This window comes from Triticum aestivum, chromosome 3B (assembly GCF_018294505.1).
Source record: "Triticum aestivum cultivar Chinese Spring chromosome 3B, IWGSC CS RefSeq v2.1, whole genome shotgun sequence".
In the NCBI taxonomy this organism is placed as follows: domain Eukaryota; kingdom Viridiplantae; phylum Streptophyta; class Magnoliopsida; order Poales; family Poaceae; genus Triticum; species Triticum aestivum.
This window is the reverse complement of record NC_057801.1, coordinates 830,311,012-830,336,048: the sequence shown is the minus strand read 5'-3', so window position 1 is coordinate 830,336,048 and position 25,037 is coordinate 830,311,012. Positions and strand designations below refer to the sequence as shown.

Below are 25,037 nucleotides of genomic sequence, written 5' to 3'. Positions count from 1 at the left end.
TGGTGCAACACATCAGCTGTCGGTATCTATTGCTGGGCCAGCCTCCACAGAAAGATTTTCAACTTTGAAGGAATATTCACTTTCCACAGAGCATTCCAAGACTGTTTTTCAGTGGCCACACTTGACGAACCAGCCGTACCCTCGAGCCACGCCTCTCGCGTTAGCTTGGTTTCCACTAGCATACGATAAGAGGAACGGACGGAGAACACCCCACTTCTTTCATGAATCTAGGACCAGAAATCATCAATGTTCCGAGTGCAAAGTGGTATAGAATATATGGTTGCAGCATCTGTTGGCAGGAATACTTCGTCAATCAGCGTACAATTCCATTCAGCACTAGGCAATATCAACTCGGACACCATCTGAGGAGGATCGACCACTCTGCTCACAATCGGCCTCATGTTTGAGGGTCTCGGCAGCCAGTTGTGGTGCCATATGCTCGTGGAATGACCGTTGCCTATTCTCCTGATCATACCTTGTGTGAGTATCTCACGGCCGTCAATTATGGCTCGCCAAATCTGGGATGGTGATGACCCTAATTCGACCTGTAGAAAATCTCCAGTAGGGAAATACTTGGCCTTTAGAGTTCGGGCACTCAGTGATTCCGGATCCATCACAATTCACCATGCCTGTCTAGCGAGGAGAGCGAGGTTGAAAAGTTCAATGTCACGAAAACCCAAGCCTCCACAATATTTCGGTTGTGTCATTGTGCTCCAAGAGACCAACTAGGTTTCCGTTTACCCTCTTTGCTGCCCCACCAAAACTTCCGAATCAAGGAGTTGATATGTTCACAAAGCCCGCGTGGTAGCTTGAAACAAGACATGGAATAGATTGGAATTGCATGTGCCACCGATTTAATGAGAACTTCTTTCCCGCCTACTGACAGAAGTTTTTCCAACCAGCCCTTGACCTTGTTCCAAACATGATCCTTAAGAAACTTAAATGCCCAATTCTTGCTATTTCCCACATCAGATGGCATTCCCAAATATTTATCTGAGAGTGATTCATTTGGGATATTCAGAGCATTCTTCATATCAGCTTTTAATGAAGAAGGACATCCCTTGCTAAAAAATACAGAAGATTTTGCAAGGTTGATCCTTTGACCCGAGGCATTGCAATAACTTTCCATCAAGGCAGACAACTCATTTGCTCCAACAGAACTGGCTTTGACAAACAGCAGGCTATCATCCACAAATAATAAGTGGCTTACCGGCGGAGCCGTCGGTGCCACTTGAATACCAGTGAGGTGCGATGATTCAGGTTGGGTTTTGAAGAGGCACGAAAGGCCCTCCGCTGCAATCAAAAACAGGTATGGAGAAATAGGGTCTCCTTGACGGATTCCTCGTGAGGGAGAAAATTGTTCAAGTTTACCTCCATTGAACAAAACAGAAAACTTCACCGAAGTAATCATTCTCATGACCAAAGCAACCCAGGATGGTGCAAATCCCAGCTTGGTCAAAATAGCCTCCAAATAGATCCACTCGACACGATCATAAGCCTTCATCATGTCTAGTTTGACAGCACAAAATCTATTCCTCTGAGCTTTGTTCCTCTTCATGAAGTGCAAACATTCATATGCAGTTATGATGTTGTCCGTGATCAGACGCCCTGGAACAAAAGCAGACTGCTCTTCGGATATAATTTCAGGAAGGATTTGTTTCAACCTATTAGATAACACCTTGGAAGCAATTTTGTAAAGTACATTGCACAAACTAATAGGCCTGAATGGAGACAAGTTAGTGGGATCCTTCACCTTCGGTATGAGTACTAGGATTGTCTCATTTATCATGTCAGGACTCTCCTCTCCTCGAAGAATCCGAAGAACAATGTTGGTTACTTCAGTGCCACACAACTCCCAGTGCCTTTGAAAGAAATGTGCCGGGTATCCGTCAGGTCCGGGGGCCTTTGTGGGGTACATCTGAAAGAGGGCTGCTTTCACCTCCTCCCCCGTATAAGGAGCTGTGAGGCCTTCGTTCATTGCTTGCGTAACCTTCCTAGGGACAGCATTAAGGACAGTTTCCAATCCCGATGTGCCCTCTGATCTGAACAAATTTTTATAGAACTCAGTCGTTAATGAAGCCATCTCAGCTTGATCACTTGTTACTGAGCCATCTGGGCGTTCAAGCGACTTGATGGTGTTCTTACGTCGTCGCATGCTAGCCCATCTCTGAATTTTTTTTCTATTCTTGTCACCATCCTTGAGCCAGTCCACCCTGGATCTTTGCCGTTGCATCATCTCCTCCATGTGATATAGCTCGACTAAGCGGTCTGAGATTTTTATCTCTGCATGTGATGGTGCATTTCTTTGAGGATCATTCTGTAAAACAGTCAACTCTTTCTTCAGTTTTTTAATCTCCTTAGCAACACAGCCTATATTAGCCCCACTCCACTCTTTCAGAGAAGCTGACAAATCGCCAAGCTTTCTGCTCAATTGCTGTACTGTATGGCCCTCGGGAGTATCGTTCCACATAGCTTGGAGAGAGGAGCCGAAGTCCTCGTGCCTTTCCCAGTAAACTTCATATCTGAACAGCCTCGATGATGCTTGAGAAGGCGTCATAGGCTCCAACTGTAATCTGATTGGGCAGTGATCTGAGGCCGCCCCAGTTTCGTGGCTCAAGATCGCATGAGGATATATGGCATTCCAATCTGAATTAGCTAAGTAGCTTCAAAAAAATCTGAATTAGCTAAGGCCTGATCCAACCGTACCCGGCAATATCCACCTCCTGCCGTCTTCTTCTCGAATTGATTATTGTAGTCACTTGTTAATTAGTTGCTCTCCCATTTGTCTATTTACTAATGCTATAAATTGATTATGGCCCAACGTGGCAACTTTCTAGCCCAAAGGCCCAAACATGGGAAAGCATCGCTAGTTGTAGACATCAGGAAAGATCAGCCGCCGTGAGATGGAGCAGTTACTTTCCAATCGATCTCGTTGTGGTTCCGTGTGACCCTGCGCCGCCGCCCCTCGCTTCTCGACAGGGAAGACCGGCAGAGGGTGCTCCAATTCGCGGCGACTGAATCCATCAGAGACCACGAGACAACGACTGCCTGTGTGCTTTACCAGTATCATACATCAACATATCAAATTCAACTTCAAGGAATCAAGGTATATCACCGCTGTGTAGTAATTTTTGTAAATTTTTGCACTTCCTTTGAAGAAAATTGTTTAATTTACAAATTTGATAAGCCAGCTTCTAGTTTAGAAATCTAATGTCGCTCCTTGTTTAATATTTCAATGATTTAAAGATGAAGAGAACCCCACACAATACGACGAAAATAGATTCTTTTTTTCAAGCCTAGTGCTTCTAGCTCAAACATACGTGAGAGTGCAAACCCATGGATAGAATGTAGCTTTTTTTTTTTGTATTACCCGGCATATACATCAACATATACGTGAGAGTGCAAACCCTCCCCTGTCTGGCGCTCCTGCAGCCACTCCGTGGGTTCGTTTCGCTTCCTGTTCCCATATATCTAAACTTCAAGACTTATTTTTGGCGGATTCATGAAATATATAAGATCAGCCATGCATGCTTCATGAGGCCCGTATGGTTAAGTTATGTGGGCTCCATGAGTATTGACGACTAGCAAGATTCAGTTGCTCATATAGTTGGAGAGAATGTTTCTGTCCTTGCATTCATCTGTTACAGTACATTGCCTTATGTACAACGAGAGAGGGAGAGGAACGCCCGAGAGTCAAGGCACTCAGGCCGTGGGCGTTAGAGATCCTAAATACCAGGAGCTATACATGGTACATACATGGACAGTACAAATACAGTTTAAGACATATGCTTGTTTAGATTTTGTTGCCTAATTGAATCCACTTTAGTAGCCTGTTATTTACGTTGCTTCTTTTTATTCTCTAGCTTTCTAGTGCTAATTTGTCACGATCAATATTTAACTTAATTAGTACACGTCGATCGTGCTTATAGTGAATGTTGGAACTAAACATGCTGTTGCTCCTGAATAATTTGAGTCCAAGTCCACATCCACGATAAGAAAGGAGAGTAAATTGACTCTCTGTCCTGAAGCAGAGTTGCATTTCATCATTTGCCCACGTTGAGAGCCTCTCGGTTATATATACCCCATATTGTTTGTCTAGTCGATATTTTGCAATACAAGTTTTTTTTCCCACATTTTAATGACATTTTCTTCAAATGACCGCACATGCATTCAGCAAAAGAAACCCCTTTCCAACTTGCAGCAGGAGACATGTTTGCTCTTCAAGATCGCAAATTAGGGTCTTCTAACACATGTCAAATGATAATCAAGCTTTTTACCTAACCAACGCAATAGCCGAGTTCAGTTCTGTTAGTAGTAAATTCTTTCCCTAAACTGCATCTCTTGGTTGTTGCTTATTTCTTGTTTTGTTATGAACAGGCTACTTTCATACCGGACCATTTAATTTCTGCATGTATTGCATTTTTTTGTTATATGCGGTAGACTGCACGCTAATGTAGGCTCTCTATCTTTTGGAAATGCTAGGACAGTTAATCTGTATTTTGGAGCAATGAGTACCTGTAAAAAGGCCAGGGCGGAAGCTACGTCTGTTGTGAGTCCAGACAGACTGAGCTGTCTACCTCGAGAGATAAAGGGCGAAATCCTCTCCCATTTGAACATCGAAGAAGCAATTAGGACTAGCACCTTATCAAGTATTTGGAGGGATGCATGGACTGATACGCCAAAGATATTTCTGCGTGATGGAAATTTTCCAAGAACCAAGTTCGTTATGTTGGTCGAAATGGTGCTATCACTCCACAAGGGAACAATAGAGAAGTTTGATATATCAGGTGAAGGAAGTTACCATGATGAGTTCGCTAGGTGGATGCTCATGCTGTCAAGGAGATCACCAAAATCAGTTATAATCAATTTGAACTCATGGCCAAGGTATAGGATTCCCTCATGCCTCTTTTCTGTTGCTGATCTGAAGTCTCTTCGCCTGGAAAACTGCATTATCAGCTTGCCCCGGGAATTCGAAGGTTTCAAGAGCCTAACTTACCTTAGCCTGAACATTTTCTCCTCCACAGACAGGGATATTCAATATCTGGTCTCCTTTTGCCCTGTACTGACTAATTTGAGATTAAGTTCTTTCGAGGGTATCGACTGTCTAAATATTCAAGCTCCTAAACTGAAATATCTTCGTGTTAATGGGGACTTTGTATACATTAAATTGGATGTCCCAAATCTGAAATGGGCCATTCTCTCTCTTCGTCACGAAGTTAAAGCATATCAATCTGTTCCAATTGTCCATGACAAGGAAAGCTATCTCAAGCAGTCATTGGGAAGCCTAAGTGACATCGAAACACTTTCAGTTAGTGGTTTTTTCCTGAAGGTGAGGTATTATTAGCTCCAGCATGGCCTTGTTCTGCCTTCTAACTAATCAGTGTTGCCATTTATTTTTTCTTGTTGCAGTATCTATCAAATGGATGCATGCATACGAAGCTCCCTGTCGTGTTTCGTCGCTTGGAGAATATTTATCTTGGCATATGCTTTTGGGACCAAAGCGAAGTCTCGGCTGCTTGTTCATTGTTTCAGAAAGCCCCTAACCTAAAGATGCTTGAGCTATGGGTAGGTATACCCCTAGTAAACCCTCTCCCTCGCTTAATCACCTGATCCATGTTCATTCATTGTGTTTACGGCTAATGGGTTGTGAAAAAACAATGCAGAGTTACCCTTTGGGCCTGTCGGATCAGGATCAGGTAAGCATTACTGTGCAAGTGCAAATGGACCATCTCATAACGGCCAGTGTGGAAGATTTCGGGGGTCTGGACTACGAAATCAATTTCGTGGCAAAGCTTCTGAGCTGGGCACCAGCTTTGGAAAAACTGAATATAAAGTGGAACGGCGAAACGGACTGCGGCAGGGTTCTTGCCAAGCTATTAGCGCTGCCGAGGGTGTCTCCCAGGGCCAAGGTCACTGTTACATTCTGATAAGCATGCACCCCTATAGTCTACGTAGCATCCCCCATCACTTTGCCGATTTAATTTGCTGTTGGGTAGAATTATTTCGTCTTTGTCCTTGCTGCTGGTTAATATATGTATGTGTGCTTCAGGGTTGAGGCAGTCCGTTTTCTGAAGCCTACTTAATGTGCTATCAGCACATTGTTTTCCATATGATACACCATTCGACATTTCTTTGTGCAATGGGTGACACAGTGAGACACACAAGCCGCTACCGCTGTTCGTCCACTTGCTGGAGACTCGCACACCGCCCCACGCTTCCTTGTCCTGTTATCTCCCTTTGTTCCGCATATGGTAAATTTCCTGGTTCTGGCAAATATATGTGTCCATAAGAAGCGATGACATATGTGAAGGCACCTTCATGTTGTATCAACAAGATTGAACCAAAGACATCAAATTGTACCTTCATATTGCACTTTCTGCATGAGTAGACATATGAAGCCTGAAGTAATAAGATCAAAGCTGCCCATGCCTGTATCAGTGTACTTTCAGGAATCAGATTTGTTTACATTGGTTTCAGATTGGAATGAATGTTTAATGCTCCAGCATCTCATATTCTTTTCTTGTTGGTACGGGAAATATTTCTACATCGCCGTCCCTTTTAAAATTCAGCTATTGTTTACGTCAAAATTATTCAGTGAGGTGAATATGATCCAGTTTTTATCTCAAACAGCCCACATAATTCAGAGGTATTTATGCAGTTGTTTATCATACTTGCTCCCGGAATGAGTTACAACTACTCAGCATTATTCTCACAGTTTTTGTTTCTCAAATAACCATATACGTTTTGACCAATACTCATGTTCTATTTTTGACGCTGCACTGCCTATGCTTATAGCCAGCTTCGCTTTTTTGGGGTCAGGACATGACGCGACCGTCCCGTATGATTTGGGGTTCACTAACCATTCATGCACCAAGTGTGAGTATTGCTGATTCAGCAGAGATCTTGGCCATCAAGCATGGTCTTTAATTGGCAGCGAGGATCACATGCAACGTTGCTCATATTAAGTCTGATTCTAGTTTTGCGGTGGAGACTATGCAGAAACAGGAAGATTACCACAGCGAGGAGGTTGCAATGATCGTAGAATGCAATCAGTTGGTTTGTGATTTTGCAAAGGTCTCATTCTCTCATTGCTTTCGTGAAGCCAACTAGGTAGCTGATCGGTTGGCTAGCCACTCCTATCTCTACTCCTAATGTCTCACTTGGTAGCCTCCTCTCTGTGCGAATAGGCGAAAGCGTCTTACCCTCGGTGTGAGGGGGCGCGTTACATGTTATAGGCTGCAGGGGCGCACCTCCCTGGCGAATAGCGCATACAAGTTTGTTGGAGAAGATTACAACTTGGGGAGGAAGAGATAAAGAGATAAGAGGTTTACAAGATATTGAACTACTTGTCTAACAACCTAGTCTATCTCCTAGACGTCTCCTTGTGCGCCAAACCTATGCTCCAACATGACATGAATATGTGTTTAACACCCTCCCTTAATCACAACTTCATCAAGTAGAGATTATGTTTGAAGTCTTCAAAACTTCTTGTGGGTAAGGGTTTTGTGAATCCATCTGCTATCTGATCCTTGGAATGCACAAAACGTATGTCAAGCTTCTTCTGAGCCACTCGTTCTCTGACAAAATGAAAATCAATTTCAATGTGCTTGGTCCTAGCATGAAACACTGGATTAGCAGACAAATATGTGGCACCCAGGTTATCACACCATAAACATGGAGTTTTAGTTCTTTTTACACCAAGTTCTTTCAGCAGTGATTGCACCCATATAATCTCAGCTGTAGCATCTGCCAATGCTTTGTATTCTGCCTCTGTACTAGAGCGAGAGACAGTAGCCTGTTTCCTAGCACTCCATGAAATCAGATTAGGACCAAAAAATACTGCAAAGCCACCAGTGGACCGTCTGTCATCCAAGCAACCTACCCAGTCGGAATCTGAAAAGGCACTCAAAAGTGTGGATGATGACTTGCTGAAATTCAGACCAATACTCAGAGTGTTCTTGACATATCTGACTATACACTTTGCAGCAGTCCAGTGAACTGTTGTAGGTGCATGAAGAAACTGACATACCTTATCGACATCAAATGAGATATCAGGTCTTGTAAGCGTCAGATATTGGAATGCACCTACCAAACTCCTGTACCTTGTGCTGTCATTCTGACTCAAGAGTTGTCCTTCTGTAAGAGACAGCTTCTCTGAACTGGACAGTGGAGTAGGTGAGGGTTTACACCCTTGCAAACCAGCCTTTTTTACCAAATCTGTTGCGTATTTTTCTTGGGAGAGATGAAGTCCATCCTCATGCTTCTTTACTTCAATCCCTAGAAAATAATGCAACTCTCCAAGATCCTTGAGAGCAAATTCTGCACTAAGATCCTTCAAAAGTCCTGTGATAGCCTCATTAGATGGGCTGGTGACAATAATATCATCAACATATATGAGAACAAATATGTGAGTGTTGCATTTGTTGTAAATGAACAAGGAGGTGTCAGACTTTGAAGGAATAAAGCCAAGTGCTTGCATTTTATGACTCAGACGTGAGTACCATGCTCTAGGAGCCTGTTTAAGTCCATATAATGCTTTGTCAAGTTTGCACACATGATGAGGTGCATTTTTATTTTCAAACCCAGGAGGTTGCTTCATGTACACTTCCTCTTCCAGAACACCATGCAAAAACGCGTTCTGAACGTCTAGCTGCCTGAGGCTCCAGTCCCTAGAGACAGCAATGGACAAAACAAGACGGATATTGGCAGCTTTTACAACTGGACTAAAAGTATCCTCATAATCAATGCCATACCGTTGTTTGAATCCTTTTGCTACAAGTCTTGCCTTGTAACGATCAATGGTTCCATCAGATTTCCTCTTTATCCTAAATACCCACTTGCAATCAATAAGGTTTTTACCTTGCCGTGGAGGAACCAGATGCCATGTGTTGTTTCGTTTCAAGGCTGAGTACTCCTCTCTCATTGCTTTCTTCCAGTTTTCATCACCAAGTGCTTCTTCAAGTGTATGTGGGTCGCTTGGTTCACCTGTGGAACATACCATCCCAAACTTTGTCATGTGTTTATAATTTTGAGGTTGTATTACCCCTTGTTGAAGACGAGTGTGACACGACGAGATTGGCAGTGGCGCGGAAGATCCCGGCTGAACTGCAGGGTTTGATCCCGAGGCGGATTCAGGCGCAGCAGCCGTGTTGGGAGCAGGCGCCGGATCCTCTGTGCGCCGCGGCACACCAGGAGCACGTGAAGAAGCCGCCTGCGGCACAGAAGATCCCGCCGGGCCCGGCTCATCATGCGCCAATGATTGCGCCGTTTCCCCTCTGGCGCCAGACGTGGGGCCCGTGTTGGTCGGACGGCGCAGGTCCCGCCGCTTGTAACAGACGGGTTGGACGGGGAAACGCCCGCCCGTGGGCTCGCCTGTGGGCCCAGGTGAACGCGACGCGGGATTGGCGTCTCCTCCAGCCGCCGTGGGTCGCGTGGCGTAGGCGGGTCCACACGCTGGCGCGCGGTCGGCCGCAGCGGGAGCAGCAGACGGCGCGGAATCCGGGGAGGATCGACCTGACGAATCTCCAGGCGGTGATCCCGAGGCAGATTCTGCCGCCAGGTCTGCGGGAACTGATCCCAAGGGAGATTTGCTCCCCCGATCCTGGCACATGAAATATGGCCCTGTTCGGCAGATTTCTTCATCATTTTCAGCTCCGTTTTTTTTAGCATGGCTTCCTGCATCATCATACAACTCAGGCAAAGTGGTGAGAGGGTTAGTCATAGTAGGATCATTAGAGCTATACTCCCCTGGATCAAGGTCGGTTAGAGTAGGAGGAAGAAGTAGAATTTCTTTCCGAAGTAAAGCGCCGGCATTTGGATGTAGATCAGAGAAGGGGAATTTAGTTTCGTCGAACACAACATCACGAGATATGTATACTCGACTGGTAGAAACATCAAGACACTTGACCCCCTTGTGTTGAGTGCTATATCCAAGAAAAACACATTGTTTTGACCGAAACATTAATTTGCGAGAGTTGTATGGTCGGAGATTGGGCCAACAGGCGCATCCAAACACACGAAGTGATGTATAGTTTGGTTTGATATGGAGAAGTCGTTCAGTGGGTGTTTCATTATTGATCACTCGACTAGGAAGCATGTTGATGATGTGAACGGCCGTGAGGAAAGCTTCGTCCCAAAATTTTAGGGGCATGGAAGCACCGGCAAGGAGGGCCAAACCGACCTCTACTATGTGCCTATGCTTGCGTTCGGCAGATCCGTTTTGTTGGTGAGCGTGGGGGCATGACACATGGTGAGATATGCCAAGTGTTTGAAAGAAGGAATTGAGCTTCTCATATTCCCCTCCCCAGTCGGATTGGACAGCAATAATTTTGCTATCAAACTTACGTTCTACAAGTGCTTGAAAATTTTTGAACACTTGAAAAACGTTAGATCTTTTCTTGAGGAGATAAATCCTAGAAAATTTGCTATAGTCATCGATGAAGCTAACATAATATGTGTGTCTACCCACCGAGGTAGGGGCAGGCCCCCAAACATCAGAGAAAATTAATTGCAAGGGTTGAGTAGAAACACTGGTAGATATGGGATAAGGTAATTGATGACATTTTGCTCTTTGGCAAGAATCACATATAGTTTCACTATCTCGCTCACCAACAAACGGGAGCTTATTTTTCTTAAGCAAGCATTCAACTAAAGAAAAATATGCATGTCCTAAACGATCGTGCCATCGTGTGGAGGAAAGCTTGATAGCACCACAAGCTTGTTTATTTGATCTCCTAAACTCCGGAATCAATGGGTAAAGCCCTCGAACACATCTACCGCGGTAGAGTACCTTCCTCGTGGCCTGATCCTTGATCAAAAAGAAGAAAGGATGGAATTCAATGAACACATGATTATCAATAGTGATACGATGAACGGAGAGAAAATTTTTGTTGGCACTAGGAACATGCAGAATTTTTCTAAGGTGAATTTTGCGGGAAGGGGTACGTATAACAGAATGACCTATATGACTTATCCTCATACCTGCACCACTTGCCGTGTGGATCTGGTCCTTTCCATGGTATTTCTTACGGAGGGTCACCTTCTCGAGCTCGCCCGTGAGATGGTTTGTGGCACCGCTGTCGAGATACCAGTTGGTATCCACTCCATAGGACTCGTCGGCGGCGGTAGCAACCTTGTCTTCTTCATCCGAGGAAGCTTCATCTTCGTCAAAGCGATACCAGCAATCCTTGGCCGAGTGGCCAGGCTTGCCACAGATTTGACAGCGTACAGCATCGGGTCGTGACCGTCCCGAGCCGCCACTGCCGCTGCCGCCCCCGCCACGGCGACCCTTGTTGTTGTTGTTGAAGTTAGGGCGCCCACCGCGGGAGCCGGAGTTGCTGGAGCCGCCACCACCTTGCTTGCCCTTGTGTAGAGGAGGACCACGGTGACGGGATGAGTACCCGCCGCGCCCACGGGTGACCGCGTTTGCCGAAGACTTGAAGCCGCCACCGGTGCTATGGAACTGCACGACACGCTGATCAAAGTTGCTCAGCATGGCGTACAGCTCATCGAGGGAGACCGGCGTGACGCGGGTGCCGAGGGCAGAGACAAGGGGCTGGTAGTCCATGTCCAGCCCGTGCAGTAGGTAGGAGATCAGTTCATCATCCTGGATCAGCTTGCCGGCCGCGGCGAGTTCATCGGCCAGGCCGCACATAGAGGCATAGTACGCGGCAACAGATTGGTTGCCCTTCTGTGCATTGATCAAAGCAGTGCGAATGTTGTTAACACGACTCAGAGATTGAGAGGAAAACATGCCTGCGAGTGCCGCCCAGAGAGTGTGCGCGGTGGTGATCGCGGTCACCGTGATCAGCACTTCTTTGGAGAGGTTGCTGAGGAGGTAGCCGAGCACTTGTTGATCCTCCCTCACCCAGAAGGGATGGAGAGGATTGGGCTCGGTCGTCTCCTTGCCTTCCTTGTCCTTGGTGACGAGGAGGCGGGCGGGTTCTGGCATGGTTCCATCGACATAGCCGAAGAGCCCGGCTCCCCTCAGCTGCGGCGTAACTTGCGTGTGCCACAGGACGTAGTTCGTCCGGGAGAGCTTCTCCGTGACTTGGCCGCCGAGATTGGATTGAGCGGCGCTAGAGGAAGACATGGCTTGGCACTAGATGGCAGCTAGAGTTTTGGAAGAGGAGGCTCTGATTACCATGTGCGAATAGGCGAAAGCGTCTTACCCTCGGTGTGAGGGGGCGCGTTACATGTTATAGGCTGCAGGGGCGCATCTCCCTGGCGAATAGCGCATACAAATTTGTTGGAGAAGATTACAATTTGGGGAGGAAGAGATAAAGAGATAAGAGGTTTACAAGATATTGAACTACTTGTCTAACAACCTAGTCTATCTCCTGGACGTCTCCTTGTGCGCCAAACCTGTGCACCAACATGACATGAATATGTGTTTAACACTCTCCACGGTTATTTTTTGTCTCCCACTTTCGTCTGGGTTTTTTCGTCTCCATTCCTACACTCGTCTGGTTTTTTTCCATCTCTCCTCCCAACCGCCTCTCACGATCTGGATCTCTCATCATTTTCCAAACGAAGCCACGCGATGGTGCTGGACCTGCGTCCCCTCCACTACCACCCGGAAGATGTGGTTTGATGATCACCGAGGACTCTCCGGGCGGAAGGCAACCGGGAGGGGACGCGCACAACGACCTGGAAGACATCCACCCTCACGCGCTCATCGTCTCGCTCGATCTACATGAGGGCTGCTGATGAGCATCTCCACGGCTCCGGGAGAGAAGGCGGAAGGCAGACGGGAGGGGACGCGCACAACGACCTCGAAGACATCCACCCTCACACGCTCATCGTCTCACTCGATCTACACGAGGGCTGCCGATGAGTGTCTCCATGGCGGCCGCGGCGAGCTGCGTTTGGGACGTGACGATCCCTCCACCCCGGTTGCCGGCGAGACTTCATCGCCTCCGTCCTCCCGGTCCGAGTTGATCAGGACGTCGCCGACGAGAGGGATGCGAGAGATGCTGCCGCCGGGTATATGCACGCACATGGGGTGGCCACCTGCGAGCGGGGCCACAACCTCTCTCCTTTGCCGACCATGGCCTCCGAACAACTCCGTTGAGCGGTACCTCCGCTGAACCTCTGCGCCCAAGAGTCCGCTCCTCAATCTACAACAGATTTGTTATCTCCTCTCTTTGATTCCGTTGCAGGTCAATTCCAATTTTATTTATTATGTGCTATATTGCATTTGTTCTCCCAAAGGGTCAGCGTGTCTTCCGTGTCGAAATTTGGAGATGTAGTTCTGAAAACCAGTGAAGAAGGAGCACATTGTGGCTGGCCGCTCAATGCTCCACTATTAAAATTTGAGTAGGTGAGATGGAGACGCTGGAAGAAGTTGGTATGGTCGTTTGGGACATTGATCTGCAGTCATGTCATACCCACCCGGTTGACCGTCATCCGAATGCTTTTGATAACAACCAAGTGTTTTCGATTGAATATGTTAGAATCCCTTCTGGAGCAATTGAGTTACTACTTACTAGCGGTTTTCCTGCCTTCTGGGCAAGCTAAGCTATTTTCTTGAGGAAACTTAACGTTTGCAGAAGATGCTGTGCACCTGACTGACAAAGATCTTTTCAGATTTCAGATTTTATAAAGAAATAGAAAAATATGTAATTTTCTTTTTTTTGAACACCACCTTACATTAATTAACCAGTGCGAAACTTACAATCGTTCGATATAAAATTCACCACACAGGGCGGTACATCATTAACAAGAATAGCATCGGATCTATTGTCAAAACTAAATTTTGCTATTAGATGAGCCATCACATTGGCGGATCGACTAATCTTAGCCATTTGAAAGTTGTTTATCAGCTTAGATAAGCTCAGTGCTTCCTTCTTCAAATCGACCAAGGATGACTTATCAAGGTTCTCTGTTGCAAGAGTCGCCACAACAAACACACAATCAGTCTCTAAAATAATAGGATTGTGGAGAGGTATACCTATGTATAGACCAGCAATGCATGCCCTTAGCACTGTTTCCTCCACACTTTGACACGATCCAATGAAGTCCCAAGAAGAGACAATGACTTCCCCAGCCGCATTCCTAACCACCACACCGACACTTGCTTCTCTGATGCTCTCTACAAAGTTGGTTCAGTAAAAAACGGGCAATTAGCTGGAGCAGCCTGATTTCCTCCTACACACGCCCGCGCTTAATGGTCAAAACGAAGTCGCCGATGCAGATCTTCTGATTTTTGAAAAAGTTCTGTTCCTGATTTTATTTCTCAACTTCTTGTAAATGACATCTTTATCATTTGAGAAATAAAGTCTTATTGATATAAAACAACATTCATGCACCAAACGCGGCAAGAGCCAGGCAATAAGCAACCTTACAACACAAAAAATCTGGGAGATTCTCTCTTTTATTTCTTGATTGAAGCGGGGAAATAGTCTCCTCGGTGTGGCAGCTTCAAAATTTGAAGGTGACATTCTTGCATACAACGGTGTCAAGCCGATGGGAATCCCCGAAAAAAAATGGTCCTATGTAACGAGCAAAATTTCAAGTCCAACCCAGTCGCCTAAAAAAAGTCCAACCCAGTCGCCTGGACCGCCCTGATTGCCCAATATGTCCCAATATGGCCCAGTCTCTCCTCAAGCCCAATTCTGAAATCCCCGGCCTGCAGCGCAGAGAGACCACGAGTCGCAGACCATTTCGAAACCTAGGCACCGCACGGCCGCGGCGCGCCGGCGTAGGCATCCGGCGTCCTTCCTTCGTTCCTCGCCCCTCTGGCCTCTGCGCTCCGTCTCGGCGGCAGCCCAAGGCCTGTGCGCTTCGTCTCGGCGTCGCCTTCTCCCTGTTCCCCGGCGCTCCTGCAGCAACTGAGCGCTCTTTGTAAGTTCGCTTTGCTTCCTGTTCCCAAATGCTTGAAATTCGAGACTTGCTTTGGTTCATGAATTGTGTAAAATGAGCCATGCATGAGGCCCGCATGGTCAAGTTATGTGGGTTATCGGATTACTCCGTGAGTATCGGCGACTAGCGAGATTCGCATGTTTAGAGTCAGTTGCTTAACTGAATTCACTTTAGTACCCTAATATTTACTCCCTTCGTTCGTAAATGTAAGTCTTTTTACATATTCCACTATAAACTACATACGGATGTATATAGACATATTTTAGAATGTAGATTCACTCATTTTGCTTCGTATATCCACTATAGTGGAATCTCTAAAAAGACTTATATTTAGGAACGGAGGAAGTACGTTGCTTTTTTTTATTCTCTAGCTCTTCAGTGCTAGTTTCGCAGAACTAATATCTTCCTAGCGTATTCCATTTGGTAAGAAAGATTAGTTATTTGTCAGTTGGAACCCACTCTAGTACTTAGTACACGGCTTTAAGTTAGTACATGTTGATCATGCTTATAGTGAATGTTGAAACTAAACACGTGTTGCTCCACGTCTAGGTTAAGAAAGGAGGGCCTGTTTCTGTGGTAAATTGACTCTCTGTGCTGAATTACAGTTGCATTTGTTCATTTGCCCACGTTGACAGTTATATACCCTATATGTTGTTTGTCCAGTCGATATTTTGCAATACAAGTTTTTTCCTTCCAAATTTTAATCACATCTTCTTCACATGACCAAATATGTATTCAACAAAAGAAACCCCTTTTTTTCTTGCGACATGGGACATGTTATGTGGGTTATCGGATTGCTCCGTGAGTATTGCCGACTAGCGAGATTCAGTTGTTGTTATGACCGGCATATTAGGGGCTTAGCCCAGTGGGTTGTGGCCTAAGTTATCTTATTTTTATTATGGGCTTAGCCCAATTATCTTATCGTTATTAGGATCGTTTGCTTAGGAGTCAAGTAAACCTCTCTATATAAGAAGAGAAGATGTATCAATCTAATCAAGCAAAGAAGCAATCATTATTTGCTCGGCTTCCCTTAGGGAGCCGGGAGACCTAACCCTAGCCGCCTCTTGCGCCGCCGCCGCCTCTCCCTCTCGCGCACGACGGCACCTTGCTGCCGGCGACCGCGAGCTTCGCCACGTCCAGCCCCCTCGTTCCCCTACAACCTACGCCCTAGACCCGGTAGGGTCCCAACTCCTACCAGTTGCTCACATGCTTGTTTAGATTCAGTTGCTTAACTGAATCATTGCTTTTTTTAATTCTTCAGCTCTGCGGTGCTAATTTTTCAGAATCAATATTTTCCTAGTGTATTTCATTTGGTAAGAAAGATTAGTTAATTGTCAATTGGAACCTACTCTAGCACTTAGTACACGGCTTTAAGTTAGTACATGCCGATCATACTTATAGTGAATTTTGAAATTAAACATGTTGTTGCTCCTGAATAATTTGAGTCCAAGTCCACATCCACGCTAAGAAAGGAAGGTAAATTGACTCTCTGTCCTCAACTAGAGTTTCATTTCATCATTTGCCCATGTTGAGAGCCTCTCAGTTATACCCTATATTTTATGCCCAGTCGATATTTTGCAATACAAGTTTTTTTTTCTTCAAATTTAATCACATCTTCGAATGACCGCACATGTATTCAACAAAAGAAACCCCTTTCCAGCTTGCAGCAGGGGGCATGTTTGCTCTTCAAGATCGCAAATTAGGGTTTTGTAACACATGTCAAATGATAATCAAGCTTTTCACCTTACCAATGCAATAGCCAAGTTCAGTTCTGTTAATAGTAACATGCTGGACTTGTTTCCCTAAACTGCCATCTCTCAGCTGTTAATTATTTCTTGTTTTGTTATGAACAGGCTACTTACTTAGTGCACCATTTAATTTCTGCAAGTAATCTATTTTTAGTTATATGCGGTAGACTGGAAGCTAATTTAGGCTCCCTGTCTTCTGGAAATGCTAGGACAGTTTAATCTGGATTCTGAAGCAATGAGTACCTGTAAAAAGGCCAGGGCGAAGCTACTTCTATTGTGAGTTCGGACAGACTGAGCAATCTACCTCCAGAGATAATGGGCGACATCCTCTCACATTTAAATGTCGAAGAAGCGGTTAGGACTAGTACCTTGTCAAGTACTTGGAGGGATGCATGGACTGATATGCCAGTAATATGTCTGCGCGATGGAAATTTTACAAGAACCAAGTTCATTACGTTGGTCGATATGGTGTTATCACTCCACAAGGGAACCATAGAGGAGTTCTATATATCAGTTAAAAGAAGTTACCATGATGAATTGGCTAGGTGGATGCTCATGCTGTCAAGGAGATCACCACGATCAGGTATAATCAAGTTGAACTCAGGGCTAGAGTATAGGATTCCCTCATGCCTATTTTCTATGGGCAATTTGATGTTTCTGCTCATGGAAAACTGCACCATCAGGTTACCCCTGGTATTCCAAGGTTTCAAGAGACTAACTCACCTCAGCCTGAAACTTTTTTCCTCCACAGACATGGACATCAAAAATCTGATCTCATTCTGCCCTGTACTGACTGATTTGAGATTAGTTCGTTTTGAGGGCATCAGGTGTCTAAACATTCAAGCTCCTAAACTGGAATATCTTAAAGTTGTTGGGGGCTTTGAAGACATTAATTTGGATGCCCCTAATCTAGAATGGGCCTTTCTATCTCTTAATCCCAAAGCTAAAGCGTATCAATCTGTTCCTATTGCTCATGACATGGAAAGCTATGTCAGGAAGTCATTGGGAAGCCTAACTGACATCAAAACACTTGCAATTAGTGGCATTTTCATGAAGGTGAGCTATTATTAGCTCCAGCATTGCTATGGCCTTCTTCTGCATTCTGACTAATCTGTGTTGCCACTTCTTTTATTTTATTGTCTTGTTGCAGTATCTATCAAAAGGGTGCATACTTACGAAGTTCCCTGCCGTGTTTCATCGCCTGGAGCATATTTATCTTGTGATAAGCTTTTCGGACCAGAGGCAAGTCTTAACTACTTGTTCATTGCTTCAGAATGCCCCTAACTTAAAGAAGCTTGATATGTGGGTACGTACGCCTCTAGTAAATCCTCTCCCTCCCTGGATCATCGGATCCATGTTCGTTCAGTTTACGACACCTAATCAGTTGTGAGAAAAAATATATGCAGAGTCATCCTTCGAGCACAAGGGATCAGGATCAGGCAAGCATTCAAGAGCTTACCGAGCAAATGCAAATGGTCCATCTCGTAACGGCCAGTGTGAAATGTTCCCAGGGTTTGGACTACGAAATCGATTTTGTGGCAAAGCTATTGAGCTGGTCACCTGCTTTGGAAGAAGTGAAAATAGAGTGGAAAGGTGAAATGGACCGCAGCATGGTTCTTACCAAGCTATTAGCTCTGCCCAGGGTGTCTCCCAGGGCCAAGATCATTGTTACATGATACTATGCTCCCTCATCACTTTGCCGATCTAATTTGCTGCGGGTAGAGTTGTTTTTGCTTTGTTTATGCGGATCTACCAGCTAGGACTATCCGGTGCTTATATATTTGTGTGCATTGGACGCAAATTATCAGGTAGACGTAGTGTGTTTTGTTTAACATTCGATGGGAATACTTAATGTGCTATCAGCAAGTTTTTTTCCCTATGAAACGCCGCAAACCACTGCCGTCGTTCCTCGATGGCGTGAGTTCATCTTGACCTGTTTTGTGCCTGTGTTCTGTCTGGTACATTCCTGGTTGTAGCAAGTATATGCGTCCATGAGATCTGATCACATTTAGGAAGACACCTTCATGTTGTATCAACAAGATGTGGATCAAAGGCATCAAATTGTACTTTCGTATTGTACATTATGCATGTGTGGACATGCAACATGAAGTAATGAGATCAAAGCAGCTCATGCTAGATTGGTTTAAGTTTTACTTTCGGAAATCAAAGCATTATCAGATTGGTTTACATTGGTTTCAGGTTGTAATGAATCTAATGCTCCTACATCCCCTATTCTATTTTTTTATAAGGGAAATATTTCTATATATCACTGTCACTTTTAAAATGTTGCTCCAATATTATTCAATATGGTTTTCTCATGTTGAGGTGAACAGGAACCAGTTTTTACTTCTACCAACTTTAACCAATTAATAACTATTTAATCTGGTGTTAATCAAATCCCGCTGTTGGAATGAGCCAAAGCTACTAGCCAGTTATTGTTCTCACCATTAGTGTCTACAATGGGCTTGCTTTTAATGGCTTTAAACAATATACTCATGAATTAGATGATATGGGCCCTATTGCCTGGCTCGAGAGGGAAAATTTGAAAGGTGTTGTCTTGTGCTATTCCTGGCTTGGTTATTTTATTTTCAATAATTTACACTATATTTTCTGTATTTTGTTAGAGTCTTCAAAATATATTTTCAAAAAAGGTTTGTAATATAGAATTTTAAATCGACTGAAGATATTGCCCGTGCAATCGTGTGGGTGTGGGCCAATTTGCTATTTGGCACTGAAATTGTCAAACACTTCTTCATGTGTGGTGGTATTTCAAAAGCACATTTAAAATAATATTACCCTACATCCAAACGAACAAACCCTAGGATGAGTCATTGAAGGAGATATACCATTTTCTCATAAGCATAACTTGTTTTAATTTAATCATATGTCAACATAGAGGTACACAACCAAACTTGAACAAATGGATCAAATAACTACCTTAAGGTGAATTTGAGACCATCTAGACCACCCGTCATCGGCACCACATGCTCGTGTGGACATTTGCCTTGAATACGCCCACCTTAAGGTGAATTTGAGACCACATGAATAATGTTATGTCAACTACTAATGCTTGTTATCTCTAACCGTGGCAACCAATTGAGTTCATATATGAGTTCACATATGCCCGATGTGTGAGAAATGGAAAATAGCCTTGTTTGAATTTCATCATGATCATCGAGAAAATTGGTCAAAAAAGAAGAAAATGTTGCGATGGTCTCCTCATTATAGCTTGCATCAACCATAAAGTCGAGAAACTCAAACCTTTGTCCCATTAATTAAGGGTAATTGAAGCCAAAAATGATGCGACGACTATAGCTTATAGGCAGCCATGGATGAAAGGGGAGGTTGAAGAGGAAGATCAAGGGAAGAAGGGGAGAAAATAAGCACACCACTGGAGTTCAAAACCCTAGTGTATTGGGTGACAAGCATAGAAAACATAGTATCATCTTCACACCAAAAATCAAGCCAGAAAGACATAGATACCCCAGAATCCATGGTAACCATTTTTTTAAGTGAGAAAATTGCATTCTAGTATTGAACTTGCTTAGATAAATCACTTGCTACAAACTTTGTGCACAGACCGCAACATGACCTAATTGTTGATCGTATGACTTGGGGTTCACTAACCATCCTTTCACCAAATGCGACAAGAGCCATGGGCAATAAGCAACATTACACCACATAAAGAATTAGGGAAATTATCTTTGTTGTTTTTCGAAAGTGGGGAAATTGTCTCCTCGGTGGTGTCAGGTCAGAAAGTTTGAAGATTGAAGTGACCTCCTTGTAAAAAAATAGATTCAAGGCGACAGGAATCCCGCAGTTTATCCAATCCCCTCTCCTTTTCTCTCTCCATTGAACCTCATGCTGCCAATGGCCTTCCCTCCCCTAGAGCTCTGCACTGCTATGTCCCAAACCACCCATTGTCAGTTGAATACACACGGTTTGAAAAGCCCCTTTGGCCATGTGTAGTGCACCCATTGACACACTATTGAGTTCTGTCTACTCCTAGTGCGAGCTATGTAACTAGATGCTCGAGTGGCCGGGTAAGGCGGGGGACATGGAGAATCGGTGATCCTTCAAGCCATCTATCAACTGTGGCTCGCCAAAAATGAGGTGGGCGGCGACAAGATCAATGATCCGGAAGCTATAGCTATGGGGGTTTAGTTCTTCATCGAGGAATGGCAATCAACAAAGGAACCAAGGGAGGCAAATCGCTAGTCCCAATTGGCGGAGCACTTCCCCCCTCTAGACGAGGGATGGATTAAATCTGTCACGGACGGTGCGATGCCGAAGACCCGAGTTAGAGGAAGAGGAGGGGCGGTCTTGAGAGATCACCATGGCGGGTTCCTTGGCGGGACTTGCTGTTCTTTCCCTTCTGCTTTGGACCCTAAGTTGGTGAAGCTATTGACGTGTTTACAGGGTGGCTGCGTTGCAATAGATAATGAGCGAAAAAGCTGGTGCCAGAATCAGACTCACAAATGATTGTGAACAAACTCAAGGCAAAAGAACGGGATCTCTCCATATATGGAGCACTTGTAGAGGAGGTGAAAGGTGTGCTCCTTACCATGGAGGGGTATTGGGTCTCGTGGGTGAGAGGCTCGACTAATAGCGTCTCTCACTTATTAGCTAAGGAAGGTTGGACAAATGAACTATGCAAATCATGGTTTCATATCTTGTATTATGGATGCTTTAAACTCGGACTCTGAATAAATGCAACACTTCCAACTAAAAAAAAAAGAATACACATTGTTTTTGCACCCAAAATATATAATTTTTTAGGGATTGCCCAAAAAATCTGTGTATCTTTTTTTTTGAGGGGTATATGTATATCTTTTGAGAAACCAAAAAAAAAAGTATGGCAGACTATCTAAGCATTCAGCCCAGAACTGGCCCATCCTTCCCTACCTACTCCGATCTGGCCCAGTCTCTCCTCAAGCCCAATTCTGAAATTCCCCATCGCCACAGCGCAGAGTCGCAGGCGCAACCAGCAAATTCGAACCCTAGACACCGGACGGCCGCGTCGGCCGGCGGCGCGGCGGCGTGGGCATTCGGCGTCCTGCATCCATTCCTCGACCCTCTGATCTCTGCGCTCCGTCTGGCGGCAGCGCCCGCGCGCAAGCGGCGTCGCCTCCCCCCGTTCTTCGGCGCCCCTGCAGCAACTGAGACACTTCGTAGGTTCCCCGTTCTTCGGCGCCCCTGCAGCAACTGAGACACTTCGTAGGTTCGTTTTGCTTCCACTTCCAGTTCGATTGAAATTCGAGACCTGTTTGCGGTGGATTCATGAATTACTGAAAGGCCAGCCATGCGTGCTTGTTTGTGAGTCAGTTGTTCACATGCTTGTTTAGATTCTGTTGCTTAACTGAATCCAATTTAGTACCCAGTTATTTATGTTGAATTCTCTAGCTCCGCCGTGCTAATTTCCCCAGAATTATTATTTTCCTAGCATATTTCATTCGCTAAGAAAGATTAATTAACTGTTAGTACATGGCCTTAAGTTAATCCACACGTAATCATGAGTTTAAGTTAGTACATGTTGATCATGCTTATATTGACTAAACACATTGTTGCACCTGAATAATTTGAGTGCAAGTCCACATCTATGTTAATAAAGGAGGGCCTGTTCTGGGGTAAATTGACTCTGTCCTGAAGCAGAGTTGCATTTCATCATTTGCCCATGTTGACAGCATATCAATTATATACCCTACATTGTTCGTCCATTGGATATTTTGCGATACAAGGTTTTCAAAAAATTAATCACATCTTCTTCAAATGACCCCTTTCAGAATGCAGCATGCCACATGTTTGCTCTTTTAACACAAGTATAATCAAGTTTTTCAGCTTATTGACGCAATAGTCGAGTTCAGTTCTATTAGCAGAAACATACTGGACTTGTTTCGCTCAAATGCCATCTCTCGGTTGTTGCTTCGTTTTCGTTTTGCTAGGAACAAGCAACTTACTTAGTGCACCATTTAGTTTTCCCATGTTTCGTATTTTAAGTGTTATGTGGTAGAATCCACGCTAATTTAGGCTCCCTGGAAATGCTAGGACAGTTTAATCTGGATTCTGAAGCAATGAGTACCTGTGAAAAGGCCGGAGCGGAAGCTACATCTGTTGTGAGTTCAGACAGAGTGAGCAGTCTACCTCCAGAGATAAAGGGTGATATCCTTTCTCGTTTGCTTGTTGAAGAAGCGGTTAGGACTAGCATCTTATCAAGTACTTGGAGGAATGCATGGACTGATATGCCAAAAATATTTCTGCAAGATGGAAAGCTTGCACAAACCAAGTTTGTTACGTTGGTAGATATGGTGCTAGCACTCCACAAGGGAACCATAGAAGAGTTTAATATATCAGGTAACAAAAGTTACCATTATGAGTTTGCTAGGTGGATGCTCATGCTGTCAAGGAGATCACCAAGATCAATTATAATCAAGTTGAACTCATTGCCGGAGTATAGGATTCCCTCATGCCTATTTTCTATCGGCAATTTGAAGATTCTGCACATGGAAAACTGCACCATCTTGTTGCCCCGGGTATTCCAAGGTTTCAAGAGACTAACTCACCTCAGCCTGAAACTTTTCTCCTCCACGGACATGGACATCCAAAATCTGATCTCGTTCTGCCCCGTACTGACTGATTTGAGATTAGTTCGTTTTGAGGGCATCAGGTGTCTAAATATTCAAGCTCCTGAGCTGGAATATCTTGAAGTTGTTGGGGGCTTTGAAGACATTAATTTGGATGCCCCTAATCTAGAATGGGCCGTTCTCACTCTTAATCCCAAAGCTAAAGCATATCAATCTGTTCCAATTGCTCATGACACGAAAAACTATGTCAAGAAGTCATTGGGAAGCGTAAGTGACATAAAACAACTTGCATTTTTTGGCTTTTTTCCTGAAGGTGGGCTATTGCTAGCTCCAAGATTACTATGCCCTTCTTCTGTCTTATGATTTCTGACTAATCTGTGTTGGTATTTCTTTTCTTGTTGCAGCATCTATCAAAAGGGTGCATACCTATGAAGCTCCCTGCCGTATTTACTCGCTTGGAGCATATTTATCTTACGATATGCTTTTGGGACGAGAGGCAAGTCTTGACCGCTTGTTCATTGTTCCAGAATGCCCCTAACCTAAAGAGGCTCGACATGCGGGTACGTATGCCTCCAGTCAATCCTCTCCACGACCCATGTTCATTCCTGTATTCACGGCACCTAATGAGTTGTGAAAAGAAAATGCAGAGTCGCTTTTCGAGCCCATGGTATCAGGATCAGGCGAGCATTCAAGAGCTTACCGTGCAATTGCAAATGGACCATCTCGTAACGGCCAGTTTGGAAGGTTTCGCGGGTCATGACTATGAAGTTGATTTCGTGGCAAAGCTACTGAGGGAAAGAAGTCCACATGACCCCCTGACGTTTCACGAACTGGCTAATTTACCCCCTGAGATCTAAAACCGGGTATTTAACCCCCTGAGCTTTCCTAAACCATGTGAATCATACCCTGACCTTGATTGGAGTGGTTTTGCCGGTGGTATTGGTGACGTGGCACGCCATCTCCACCCTGGCACGGAGGTCCCGTGAGGACAAGTGTTGAGTACTGATCGGAAGCAGCACCAACCAGCAGCTGGCTGTGTTCTTGCTTGATGCAAACTCGGCTTGCCATCGCGTCCCTCGTGCGCCGTAGCCGCCTCAGCAGGGCTCTCACTGGCCGCGTCTGCTTCTTCCTCGGTTGACAAGAACTCATCAAGCTCGCGCCATGTGCAGCCTGCGGCTTCCACCAGCAGATAACTATGTCCATTGTTAGAGCTAATCATGATTATGTTAGTCCTACCTGCCTCGGACATAGTGGTACGTACTTGTGTGTACGTGAGTGCTTGTCCTGGAATCAATACAGTAGGTCTGTACGTGCATATTCTATCCAGAAGTCTAGAAAGAAGGTGTGTCTCGCGAGCGACGCTCCGGCTCCTTGCCGCTTCCGGCGCCAATGTCCTGCTCGTCGAGGACCTCTACCGCTCTACCTGTTTGCCACGGAGAGCTTGAGTATGAATCGATCAACGTGTACGGCGAGGGGTCGCCGAAACCAGAACTTGCATCTGTTGGCAGATTGCGCTGCACGCCGGTGCGGCCGCCGCATCTGCGCTGCAGGAGGCCAATGGTGCAGACGGCTAGACCAATCCCACGAGCCCCGGCGGCATGCGCTAGGCCGGAGAGGTAGCTTCGACGATGAAATCTTCGCCTGACTGAAGGAATGCCTTTCAAGTCTGGCGTGGGTGGAAGACGTTGCTAGCTTCGATCGTGAAGGCTGCAGGGTGACCAGGAGGCTCAGAAGTTGACGAAGCTAGAAGAATGTGACTCGGTGAGCTACGTGCTAATTAATGTTAGGCATCGACGCATTGCGCCCCAAGTTGTATGATGCTGGCTCGTGCTTGGATGAGGGCCAA

General features: G+C 45.1%; 3 protein-coding genes across 5 annotated transcripts in view; all 3 read left to right on the top strand.

Annotated features, from left to right (window-relative positions):
- Window positions 1-2,912: 2,912 nt before the first annotated feature.
- LOC123066920 (F-box/FBD/LRR-repeat protein At1g13570) lies at window positions 2,913-6,490 on the top strand. 2 transcript variants are annotated; one of them, XM_044489901.1, is made up of 4 exons: window positions 2,913-3,106; window positions 4,488-5,329; window positions 5,410-5,565; window positions 5,664-6,489. In XM_044489901.1, exons 2-4 carry the CDS (start codon window positions 4,508-4,510, stop codon window positions 5,925-5,927), a joined length of 1,242 nt encoding a protein of 413 aa, XP_044345836.1. In that variant the 5' UTR covers window positions 2,913-3,106; window positions 4,488-4,507; the 3' UTR covers window positions 5,928-6,489. The 2 variants fall into 2 exon arrangements, with proteins under 2 accessions (XP_044345836.1, XP_044345837.1); XM_044489902.1 differs by having other exon boundaries at window positions 2,955-3,106; window positions 4,483-5,329; window positions 5,664-6,490.
- Window positions 6,491-14,647: 8,157 nt separating this feature from the next.
- On the top strand, window positions 14,648-18,785 carry LOC123066919 (uncharacterized). The gene is made up of 5 exons (XM_044489900.1): window positions 14,648-14,844; window positions 16,825-17,193; window positions 17,362-17,666; window positions 17,761-17,916; window positions 18,017-18,785. Exons 2-5 carry the CDS (start codon window positions 16,926-16,928, stop codon window positions 18,284-18,286), a joined length of 999 nt encoding a protein of 332 aa, XP_044345835.1. The 5' UTR covers window positions 14,648-14,844; window positions 16,825-16,925; the 3' UTR covers window positions 18,287-18,785.
- Window positions 18,786-21,545: 2,760 nt separating this feature from the next.
- The window catches only part of LOC123072745 (F-box/FBD/LRR-repeat protein At1g13570), a 4,371-nt gene continuing 879 nt past the window's right edge, over window positions 21,546-25,037 (top strand). The window contains exons 1-4 of one of the 2 annotated variants that reach the window (XM_044496373.1): window positions 21,546-21,831; window positions 22,661-23,458; window positions 23,596-23,751; window positions 23,839-24,011. In XM_044496373.1, the coding sequence (XP_044352308.1) occupies window positions 22,682-23,458; window positions 23,596-23,751; window positions 23,839-24,011 (1,106 nt within the window). In that variant the 5' untranslated portion in view covers window positions 21,546-21,831; window positions 22,661-22,681. Of the gene's footprint in view, window positions 21,832-22,655; window positions 23,459-23,595; window positions 23,752-23,838; window positions 24,582-25,037 lie in introns of those variants that run through there. The other variant, XM_044496372.1, reaches the window with a different exon arrangement.